This window comes from Phoxinus phoxinus (assembly GCF_949152265.1).
Source record: "Phoxinus phoxinus genome assembly, chromosome: 15".
In the NCBI taxonomy this organism is placed as follows: Eukaryota; Metazoa; Chordata; class Actinopteri; order Cypriniformes; family Leuciscidae; genus Phoxinus; species Phoxinus phoxinus.
In genome coordinates, this window is record NC_136890.1 from 34897172 (window position 1) to 34909671 (window position 12500).

The 12500-nt window shown below is 46.0% G+C and overlaps 1 protein-coding gene across 2 annotated transcripts in view; it reads right to left on the minus strand.

Annotated features, from left to right (window-relative positions):
* Window positions 1-10089, minus strand: part of lox (lysyl oxidase) — a 10656-nt gene extending 567 nt beyond the window's left edge. Inside the window, exons 1-6 of one of the 2 annotated variants that reach the window (XR_013800373.1) lie at window positions 9519-10051; window positions 8622-8730; window positions 6990-7121; window positions 5243-5399; window positions 2850-2945; window positions 378-493 (exon numbers count right to left, since the gene is read on the minus strand). Coding sequence is in view for 1 of the 2 variants with exons in the window: in XM_079636612.1 (XP_079492738.1) it covers window positions 378-493; window positions 2850-2945; window positions 5243-5399; window positions 6990-7121; window positions 8622-8730; window positions 9519-9933 (1025 nt within the window). In the remaining variant the exon portion in view is untranslated. Of the gene's footprint in view, window positions 1-377; window positions 494-2849; window positions 2946-5242; window positions 5400-6989; window positions 7122-8621; window positions 8731-9518 lie in introns of both variants that reach the window. The other variant, XM_079636612.1, reaches the window with a different exon arrangement.
* Between the last annotated feature and the right edge of the window lie 2411 nt (window positions 10090-12500).

Consider the following 12500-nt stretch of genomic DNA (forward strand, 5'->3'; position numbering starts at 1 on the left):
AAAAACAAAGCTTGCTTTGAGATCAATTAAATTTATTTTCTTGGCAAATTTTATATATGTGTAAAATTATGTAAACCAGTTTTTTTAAAGAAATTAAAATGTACCTTAACACTATTTCATCCTCAGTAAATAAGAAACAACCTCAATTTGTAATTACTTTAATTTGTACACTGATGTATAAAATAATATATTTTTTATTATTCTTCTACTTTTTCTTTGTTATTTTTCTTTTTTTGGCAAATAATTGTTAACTTTTTAGATGACATTGAACATATTGTTGATATATTTTGTGTATTGCATACAAAGTTGTATATCATGAATGTAATCTCTGTACGGTTTGCAAGCATAATAAAAAACAACATATATAAAAACCTTACGGCGACACGGCGCAGCCGGACACGTGAGCGGAGCTGCCGGTGTACTGGACGTCACAGCGGACGATGTTATTGCTGAAGTCTGACTCGGACACCTGGAAGCTCGGGTTCACTGTAATCTGGAATAAAAACATCAAACCCTCTCACATCTGGGATGCACTCACGAGCAGAATCTGCACACAAACACACACTCTAAAATGGTTGTCAGGGTTGTTTTTACGTTGGGTTAAAAAATGTAACCCAACTGCTGGGTTAGTCCATATTTGACCCAAATTTGGGTTGAAACAACCCAGCATTTTTTTAGACTGCAAAGAATCACAAGAGTTAAAAGGGTCTGAAGGGTTTTAGATACACACACTATTCACACACACTCTCAGTCACGTCAGCTCCATCTATACAGCGCTTCTACAACACACACACAGCAGCTTTCCAGAGATCACAGGAGATTACAGTAACAGTGTTCAGGCTTTACAGCAGATCTAGAATAAAGTTATTGTCCAGATAAAGTTAGTTTTGATTGATTCACTTCCGTTGTAAAGATCATTAGTGATGAACTTAGCGGCCGCTAACACGACACCGTTCTACAGAAAACACAAACTTTACTGTGTTCTGGCCGTTCATTCACACACACCAGTGTCTGGAGCTCGAGAACACACACTCTGAAACCGGATCCGGTGCAAGTTTAAAAAATAAATAAAACGTGATCATCTCTGTGTAAACTTCAAAAACGTGAATCTGTGAAAATGGTGACGGCATGAGCATCACGTGTTTAGTCTATAGATATGAGCGTTTGAATATATATGTGCAAATGTTGTATTTTGAACTAGCTGTAGTTTGTTTATTAAGCGTGCAGGGCAACCCCCCAGTAGAGCATTACAGTAATCTAGCCTTGAGCGCATTAACTAACTGTTCTGCATATGTAATTGAGAGCATATGTCATAATTTATAGTCAAACTAAAATGTATTCAGACTCCTTCAACATTTCTCACATTATCAGTTTATTCGCTATAGTTTATAAAATGGTGATAAAATATGACAGAACTCAGTTGATATCTGACAGGTTTTGTCCATCCTTCTGTTAGACTGTCTCACACACACACAACACACACACACACACACACACACACACACACTGTTAGACTGTCTCACACACACACACACACACACACACACACACTGTTAGACTGTCTCACACACACACACACACACAGACTGTCTCACACATGAATTATGTTGAATATCTGTCAGCTGGTAAATTTAACTACACAATTAGATAATACCAGTTTAGCTCAACCAGTGACCAAGCAATGCTTTAGTGTGTTCAGTGTGTGTGTAAAAAGAGCATTAGCAGTTACAGACACACACTTCAGCAGAACATGACCAGCTCAAAGTGTCCCGATCAGTGTTACTGGTAGTCTCTGTATGAAGAATATCTGGGTATAATATGTCCCAGTTTACTTTATTCTGCTCTCCTCACTTACAGAAATCAACTATAGTGTCCTGAGCACACTAGTGAAAAAAATTAAAACAATTATATCTGGTCTGGATAATTTTTGGTTTGACTGTATGTGCGAATGCTGCGTTTTGAACTAGCTGTAGTTTGTTTGTTAAGCGTGCAGGGCAACCACCCAGTAGAGCATTACAATAATCTAGCCTTGAGGTCATGAACGCATCAACTAACTGTTCCGCATTTGTCATTGAGAGCATATGACGTAATTTAGATGATGTTTTATCAACAAAGTTCGGGAGGAGCACGTTCAGATAATTAACTTAAATGAACTCAAGAGGCGCACACTCGGTTAATCAAATAATTACCCCCCCCAACCTTTACTCTACTTAATTACTGTATTTTCAGGACTATAAGTTGCACTTTTTTCCCTAGTTTTGGCTGGTCCTGCAACTTATAGTCAGGTGCGACTTATATAATTATCAAAATTAATTCATACTGACTGAGATGAACCGAGAGAAAACACTACCGTCTACAGCCACGAGAGGGCGCTCTAGTTAGCGGAGTTGTTCCGAAGCGACACCGAGGAAGAACTCAATGGATTCAGTGTTGTGGAATGAGATCGGGAGCTTGGTGAACTTGCTGACCGGTAACTTGTTGGTCTCGCTGGCTAATGTTAGTTTAGCATATTCAGCCTCAGGTATATGTTCTTTATGCTTTTGTGTCGCTGAATAACTGTTAATGTGTTACGCTAACACACCGGACACTATTCAGCTGTTGTTCTGTGTGCTGTTGTGGAGCTGAATAACTGGTCCTGGATTTTGCGAAATACATTTCTAAATAAATGCGACCTATAGTCCAGTGCAACTTATATATGTTTTTTTCCTCTTAATGACGCATTTTTTGACTGATGCGACTTATAGTCCGGAGCGACATATAGTCCAGAAAATACGGTATGTAAGTGTGAACTCGTGAAATATACCTACAAAACAGCATCACTCCTTAAAAGAAGCGTGAAGGTTTCTGACCTTGAGGACATATCGTCCGGGCTGGACGTCTGTGATGTCGATCCACTGGCAGTCGATGTCTGCGCTGTAGGTGTCGTAGCATCCAGGACTCAAACCCTGCGGCGAGAGACGAGATCATGAAGCTCTGTGTCGTCTGTGCTGTGGGAGTAGCGGCGGAGTGAACGCACCTGTGTGTGGGACGTGCAGGCGTAGCGGCGGTGTGAACGCACCTGTGTGTGGGACGTGCAGGCGTAGCGGCGGTGTGAACGCACCTGTGTGTGGGACGAGCAGGCGTAGCGGCGGTGTGAACGCACCTGTGTGTGGGACGTGCAGGCGTAGCGGCGGTGTGAACGCACCTGTGTGTGGGACGTGCAGGCGTAGCGGCGGTGTGAACGCACCTGTGTGTGGGACGTGCAGGTGTAGCGGCGGTGTGAACGCACCTGTGTGTGGGACGTGCAGGCGTAGCGGCGGTGTGAACGCACCTGTGTGTGGGACGTGCAGGCGTAGCGGCGGTGTGAACGCACCTGTGTGTGGGACGTGCAGGCGTAGCGGCGGAGTGAACGCACCTGTGTGTGGGACGTGCAGGCGTAGCGGCGGTGTGAACGCACCTGTGTGTGGGACGTGCAGGTGTAGCGGCGGTGTGAACGCACCTGTGTGTGGGACGTGCAGGCGTAGCGGCGGTGTGAACGCACCTGTGTGTGGGACGTGCAGGCGTAGCGGCGGTGTGAACGCACCTGTGTGTGGGACGTGCAGGCGTAGCAGCGGTGTGAACGCACCTGTGTGTGGGACGTGCAGGAGTAGCGGCGGTGTGAACGCACCTGTGTGTGGGACGTGCAGGCGTAGCGGCGGTGTGAACGCACCTGTGTGTGGGACGTGCAGGCGTAGCGGCGGTGTGAACGCACCTGTGTGTGGGACGTGCAGGCGTAGCGGCGGTGTGAACGCACCTGTGTGTGGGACGTGCAGGTGTAGCGGCGGTGTGAACGCACCTGTGTGTGGGACGTGCAGGAGTAGCGGCGGTGTGAACGCACCTGTGTGTGGGACGTGCAGGCGTAGCGGCGGTGTGAACGCACCTGTGTGTGGGACGTGCAGGCGTAGCGGCGGTGTGAACGCACCTGTGTGTGGGACGTGCAGGTGTAGCGGCGGTGTGAACGCACCTGTGTGTGGGACGTGCAGGAGTAGCGGCGGTGTGAACGCACCTGTGTGTGGGACGTGCAGGAGTAGCGGCGGTGTGAACGCACCTGTGTGTGGGACGTGCAGGCGTAGCGGCGGTGTGAACGCACCTGTGTGTGGGACGTGCAGGCGTAGCGGCGGTATGAACGCACCTGTGTGTGGGACGTGCAGGAGTAGCGGCGGTGTGAACGCACCTGTGTGTGGGACGTGCAGGTGTAGCGGCGGTGTGAACGCACCTGTGTGTGGGACGTGCAGGCGTAGCGGCGGTGTGAACGCACCTGTGTGTGGGACGTGCAGGAGTAGCGGCGGTGTGAACGCACCTGTGTGTGGGACGTGCAGGAGTAGCGGCGGTGTGAACGCACCTGTGTGTGGGACGTGCAGGCGTAGCGGCGGTGTGAACGCACCTGTGTGTGGGACGTGCAGGCGTAGCGGCGGTGTGAACGCACCTGTGTGTGGGACGTGCAGGTGTAGCGGCGGTGTGAACGCACCTGTGTGTGGGACGTGCAGGCGTAGCGGCGGTGTGAACGCACCTGTGTGTGGGACGTGCAGGAGTAGCGGCGGTGTGAACGCACCTGTGTGTGGGACGTGCAGGAGTAGCGGCGGTGTGAACGCACCTGTGTGTGGGACGTGCAGGAGTAGCGGCGGTGTGAACGCACCTGTGTGTGGGACGTGCAGGCGTAGCGGCGGTGTGAACGCACCTGAGTGTGGGACGTGCAGGAGTAGCGGCGGTGTGAACGCACCTGTGTGTGGGACGTGTAGGAGTAGTGGCGGTGTGAACGCACCTGTGTGTGGGACGTGTAGGAGTAGCGGCGGTGTGAACGCACCTGTGTGTGGGACGTGTAGGAGTAGCGGCGGTGTGAACGCACCTGTGTGTGGGACGTGTAGGAGTAGCGGCGGTGTGAACGCACCTGTGTGTGGGACGTGCAGGCGTAGCGGCGGTGTGAACGCACCTGTGTGTGGGACGAGCAGGCGTAGCGGCGGTGTGAACGCACCTGTGTGTGGGACGTGTAGGAGTAGCGGCGGTGTGAACGCACCTGTGTGTGGGACGTGCAGGCGTAGCGGCGGTGTGAACGCACCTGTGTGTGGGACGAGCAGGCGTAGCGGCGGTGTGAACGCACCTGTGTGTGGGACGTGCAGGCGTAGCGGCGGTGTGAACGCACCTGTGTGTGGGACGTGCAGGCGTAGCGGCGGTGTGAACGCACCTGTGTGTGGGACGTGCAGGCGTAGCGGCGGTGTGAACGCACCTGTGTGTGGGACGTGCAGGCGTAGCGGCGGTAGTACCCGGGGTCGCAGGACGTGTCCTCCAGACAGAAACTGGCTTTATGGCCCTCGGCGACCCTCTGCTGTGTGCTGGAGTCCAGCAGGTCGTAATGGCAGAACTCGTTCATGCTGTGATAGTGACTGAAACACACAACATCATGCTGAACAATCCAACATCAATTATACACACACATATTCTTCTGTCCAGCAGCTTCATTTGAAACCACATCACAGCAGTTGTTGTCAGGCGTTTAGGGCTGGTGTAACACATTCAGTGATATTGTAGCACGTCTAGAGACTGTTTTATGTGTGGTCTAGGTGCACGTACGTTCTCTCATGTGTTGTATTAATATATTTTATATTAAAGGGGTGGTTGATTCTGATTTGACTTTTTTAACTGTAGTTGGTGTGTAATGTTGTGTTTGATCATAAACAACATCTGCAAAGTTACAACGCTCAAAGTTCAAAGAAAAGGAAGATATTTGCTTTTAAAGAAATTGCTTTTTAAGGACTACAACAAACGGCTGGTAGGAACTACAAGACATTCCTCCCGGGTTAGTGACATCACCAACCCTAAAATTTACATAAACTCCGCCCCCTGAACACGATTTATAGATTATCAAAACAGAATATGCTAATCAATGACTAGAAGGTAACTACACATAAACTATATAAATTAGTTTATGTGTATCATATGCCAGCAGCCATATCACCCTGTAGCCCAAGACTGGTTTCCCACTGAAGCTAAGCGGGGCTGAGCCTGGTTAGTACTTGGATGGGAGACCTCCTGAGAAAAAACCAGGTTGCTGCTGGAAGAGGTGTTAGTGTGGCCAGCAGGGGGCGCTCACCCTGTGGTCTGTGTGGGTCCTAACGCCCCAGTGTAGTGACGGGGACACTATACTGACAAAGAGCGCCGTCCTTCGGATGAGACGTTAAACCGAGGTCCTGACTCTCTGTGGTCATTAAAAATCCCAGGATATCTTTCGAAAGAGTAAGGGTGTAAACCCGGCATCCTGGCCAAATTTGCCCAGTGGCCTCTGTCCATCATGGCCTCCTAATCATCCTCCTATATATATATACTAATTGGCTTCATCACTGTCTCCTCTCCACCAGTAAGCTGGTGTGTGGTGGGCGTTCTGGCGCAATATGGCTGCCGTCGCATCATCCAGGTGGATGCTGCACATTGGTGGTGGTTGAGGAGATTCCCCCCTTCTATGTAAAGCGCTTTGAGTGTCCAGAAAAGCGCTATATAAATGTAATGAATTATTATTATTATTATTATTAAATTCATCAACTAACCATTCAGAAATGTCCTGTTGCTTCTACATGTCGTCACTTCTTCTCGAGTCTCTCCATTATTGTCTGACTCCGGTTTGAACACATTGTTATTTTCATTGCGTGTCTGTGTGTGTGTGTGTGTGTGTGAGAGAGGTAAAAGGACACAATCTCTTGAAGCTCCGCCCCCTGTGCCGGGAGCAGCAGCTCATTTGCATTTAAAGGGACAGACACAAAACGGTATGTTTTTACTCACCCTCAAAAAGTGACAACTTTAACATGCGATATAAAAATATCTGTGGGGTATTTGGAGCTAAAACTTCACACACACACACTGGGGACATCAGAGATTATTTTACATCTTGTAGAAAGTGAAAGGGCATTACACCCCCCCTTTAACTTCACCATCGCGTGTGGCTTTATGAGTTATTAGTTAGTCTGGTCTGCTGTCCTCACTTGTGGCAGCTGTGCCATTCCCAGGAGTGCCTCGGTCTGCTGGGCAGGAAGTCTGCGGTTCCCTGGTTCTTCACGCGCTGAGGGAACCTCAACAGAACCCTGGTGTCGTAGTCTCGCGCGCTCGCTGCCGAACTGAGGGACACAGAAGGAGATGTTTCGGACTTCTGAAGTTAGACACATTTAATCTCAGGTTCTTCAACAGTTCAGCGGAGAAACCAGAAAAGAGTTTCTGTTGCTGTAAAGTTACTGAGTGACTGTAAAGGCTCGTACACACCGGGACGAATATCGGCGCGCGTTATCCGTCAGCGTTTTTCAACGTGTTTTTTGTGTTCACACCCAAGCGATTTTCGCTGACGATGAGCCGAGTGAACCTGCAAATTCATTCCCTGACATTAGATGGCGCTTAATGTAGAACAGAAATACCCCGCGTAGCCGCTGGCACGTTTGTCATATAGTTCTTTATGTTCCGACACCAGCGAGACCAACAGCTCTACATTCTTCTTGCCTTGCATCTTCCTCGTCTTATTTCTTCCCGGCAGTGTAGACGCTATACTTGCCGTATATCTTCTTCGCCGTTACGTATGTGTGCTCGGCAAGACCGTTTTGTGTTTGAGCGCCCCCAAGTTGTGTTTTACTGTAACTTCAGAAGCTCCAGACACGTGAGCAAAAGCGCCAATCTCATTGGTCGGATAGTTTTTGATGCGGCGCGTCAAACCAAAAAAACTAACTCGAGGCGTTTTAAAATAAATGACGCTTTTACGCGTGGCGGAAACGGGTTCAATTTTCTGCGTTTTTCGCATCCGTAACAAGCAGTTTGAATGGTGTTTGACAATTCAGAGCCACCGAATCACGAATATGAAAAAACGCATACGAAAATTTGGGACTCAGTGTGCAATGGCCTTAAAGGTTATTTACAGCTCATGATGTTTCATTATCGATTCTTTAGACCAGCTAACGTTATTCCTCAGCGTTCTCTGAGACATTTCCTAAAGAACTAGTGTCACGATTGTTTGGTCTTGTCTTTGTATTGGCTCGTTTCATGTCATGTTTCTGTGTCTTGTCATGTGATTTCCTGTTAGTCATGTGATCCTGCCATGTGTTCCCTTGTCTGTCATGTTGTCATTGGTTAATTGTTCACAGGTGTAATCTTATCATTAGTCTGTATAGTCCTCATGTTTGCCATGTGTCTTTGTCAAGTATTGTTTCCTGTAGACCATCGTCTTCATTTTGAGTTTTGATGCCCCGCCATGTTTGATCTTGGATCTGGTTATGTGTGAATAAACTTGCGTTCTCCTGCGGATCCCCTTTACAACTAGAGAATGAAGAATAGAATAGAGCAGCTCTTTCTGGTTCTCCAGCATGTGGCACACTGTCATGATGTCTCTGTCACATTATACAGAGTCTTAAACACGGAGTTCTTCCATCAATGCCACAGAAGTCTTTAATAATCTAAAGCACATGTTATGCAGTGGAAAGATTCCATGGATGTTCGAGGTTCTTCATGGAACCATTGATGCTGATAAAGAAGCTTTATTTTTAAGAGTGCATCATCATCCTCATCATCATCCTCATCATCCTCATCATCATCCTCATCCTCATCCTCATCTTCATCATTAATGATCATAATTAGACCTGGCCAGGCAGTTCTCCTCCGCTGCACATCTGAGGTTGTACATCGGGACTCTCTGGACGTACGTGGAGACCTGGATCATGTAGGGATCGACCACCAGATCCGGGAGACCTGCGGAGGATGCAGTCGAGTCAGCTTTATCTCTACAGCACAGAGTGTGTGTGTGTGTGTGTGAGAGAGAGAGAGTGTGTGCGTGTGTGAGAGAGAGAGAGAGTGTGCGTGTGTGTGAGAGAGAGAGAGAGAGTGCGTGTGAGAGAGAGAGAGAGATTCATAGTGTGTGTGTGTGTGTGTGTATAGAGAGTGTGTGTGTGTGTGTGTGTGTGTGTGTGTGTGTGTGTATAGAGAGTGTGTGTGTGTGTGTGTGTGTGTGTGTGTAGAGTGTGTGTGTGTATGTAGTGTGTGTAGTGTGTGTATAGAGTGTGTGTGTGTGTGTGTGTGTGTGTATAGAGTGTGTGTGTGTGTGTGTGTGTGTGTGTGTGTGTGTGTGTGTGTGTGTGTGTGTAGTGTGTGTGTGTTTCTTTATAATAATAACAATAATCACAAAGATGTTACTAATGTATTATGAAAACTTTATTTCTGAATGTTCCAAAAAAAAATCAGTAAGTTTTTCTTGTCTATGAGAACGGTAGATATTGTTTCTTCTCCATTTCATCATCATTCAAACATTATGGGAACGTTACTTTTAAATGTTCTGTGAACGTTCTGAGACCAGCAGTAACATTTAAAGAAACGTTAGACGAACAAACAACTACAATGTTTCAGAAAAACGTTTGAAGGATGATGTATAAATAATGTTCTGTTCTAACAGTTTGAGAACATTACCGTCACTGGAAGAACGTTTGATCATAACTCTGAGAGAAGCTTGGCAGAACGTTCTCTGATGTTGGACTGGTTCTTACCGTTCTGGAAGTATCTGGTTCCGTACCCGTGATGCCTCTGCGCGCTCCTCGGTCGGGGTCGGTAGTACGAGTCGTAGTAGTTGTAGTACGGGTTGTAGGGACTGTTCCTGATGGATTTGTAGGGGTCGTACGGATCATCGGACACCATCCCTTCATCACCGGAGCTCGTGCTCGCGTTCTTCCCGTTCCCGATCCCGGTCTCCGATGGAGCGGCGCGTTCCCGCGGCACGTACTCGGACCCGCGGCTCATCAGATCAAACACGCGCCCGTTATTCCTCCATCGCGTCCGCGCGCGCAGTGCACCGGCCTGTTGCGCGCGAGCCGCCGCTGTGGATCCGGCGTTCAGCTGAGAGAAAACTGTCGGAACGCAACTACAAACACACATGAACAGCAGAACGAGACTCCCGCGCTCCATAATACACGCGTAACCAGCGGTGTGTGTGTGTGCGAGAAAGCGCGCGCGGCCGTCTGAAGCTCAGCGCGCGAGGATGATGATGAGGAGGAGCTGGTGTTACACAAGTAACATCATCAGCTCCACACACACATCTCACAACAACTGCATTACATACACACAATAAAGCAAACCATAGAGTTCTTTATAGATAAGTTCAATGCAATTATTTATTATTAGTAAAGTAGGCTATGATCAATTATCACGTTCTTCAAACCAAAAGATATTTTGAGAAATGTATTTGTTGATGAAACGATGAAAGTGTAATCGATGTAAGATGAAAGTCCATGACTTTTGTTCCTTTTGTTTGGGGTGAAAATGTGTAAATAACAAATACATCATTTGTAAATGTCGCTGATTCAGCCAATTAGAAACTATCAGATATATTTAGAACAAAAGAAACGAATGTTTACATTTGTTTATCCTTTACTTTCACACATATTATAGTTACTTAATAAATGTAACCCAACGGCTGGGTTTGTCCATATTTGACCCAAAATTGCGTTGAAACAACCCAGCATGTTTTAGAGTGTGTGTCTTTTGGGTCATCTGTTGTGTTATTTTCTCAGTGTTTGTGTAGTTTCTCTGTTACCCAGCTCCTGGGTCAGACGTATAACCCAATGTTTGGGTAGTTTTTGTGTAACACTTGAATTACTTCTAAATGATTAATTTCGAGTTTAGGAAACGGAATTATCTTGCACACCTGGTTGTGTTCTGAGTATTTATTTATTTAGAGGATTTAAGTTAATCTGTAAAGTTAAAATAAAAAAAAAGCTATTATTATAGTAAAAATTAAACCATTCGGGTTGTTTTTAACCCAGTGTCAGTTTTAGAGTGTAGATGTACACAACAATCTACTTCTCGAAAAAATATTCCGAGAATCTAAAAAAGTGTGTGTGTGTGTGTGTGTGTGTGTGTGTGTGTGTGTGTGTGTGTGTGTGTGTGTGTGTGTTAATGAGGGTCATGAGGACTGACCTCTGCTCATTAAAATCAAATAAGAAGCTCTTTATGCGCCACATGTGAAACACAGCAGCAGATCAGCGTTTACAACACACACACATGCTCCACACACACACACACACACACACACAGACACAGACACACACACACACACACACACACTATTGCAGTTCATACACTATATCAATTGACTTATGATTCCAGAAACGCATGAATGCCGATAATAGTTGAAATGAGAAGACAACACAACACAACACAACTCAAACAACTCAACTCAACTCAACTCAACTCAACACTACACTACACTACACTACTCTAGAGACAACTCAACAACAAAACACAATAGCTACAACTCAACTCAACACAACTAAACTCTATTCTACTCTACACAACACAACTCAACACAACTAAACTCTACTCTACACAACACAACTCAACACAACTAAACTCTACTCTACTCTACACAACACAACTCAACACTACTCTACTCTACACTACACTACTCAACTCTACTCTACTCTACTCTACTCTACACTACTCAACTCAACTCAACTCAACTCTACTCAACACAACTCAACACTACACAACTCAACCCAACTCTTCTCTACACAACACAACACAACACAACACAACTCAACACAACTAAACTCAACTCTACTCTACACTACTCAACTCAACTCAACACAACACAACTCAACACAACTCAACCCAACTCTTCTCTACTCTACACAACTCAACACTACACAACACAAAACAACTCAACTCTACTCTACACAACACAACACAACACAACACAACACAACACAACTCAACACAACTAAACTCTACTCTACTCTACTCTACTCTACTCTACACTACACAACTCAACACTACTCTACTCTACACTACACTACTCAACTCAACTCTACTCAACACAACTCAACACTACACTACTCAACTCAACTCTACTCTACTCTACTCTACACTACTCAACTCAACTCAACTCAACTCAACTCAACTCAACTCAACTCAACACAACACTACACTACACTACACTACTCAACTCAACTCAACACAACACAACACAACTCTTCTCTACTCTACTCAACACAACAACAACATAACTCAACACTACACAACACAACTCAACTCAACTCTACTCTACAACACAACACAACACAACTCAACACTACACAACTCAACTCAACTCTACTCTACTCTACTCTACAACACAACACAACTCAAAACAACTCAACTCTACTCTACTCAACAACTCAACACTACACAACACAACACAACACAACTCAAAACAACTCTACTCTACTCTACTCAACAACACTATACAACTCAACACTATACAACACAACTCAACTCAACTCAACACAACACAACACAACTCAACACAACTCAACACAACTCAACACAACTCAACACAATACAACTCAACTCAACACAACTCAACACAACTCAACTCTACACAACTCAACTCTACTCAACACAACTCAACAACACACAACACAACTCAACTCAACACAACTCAACGAATCTCAACAACACAACTTAACACTACACAACTCAGCTTGACTTAACTC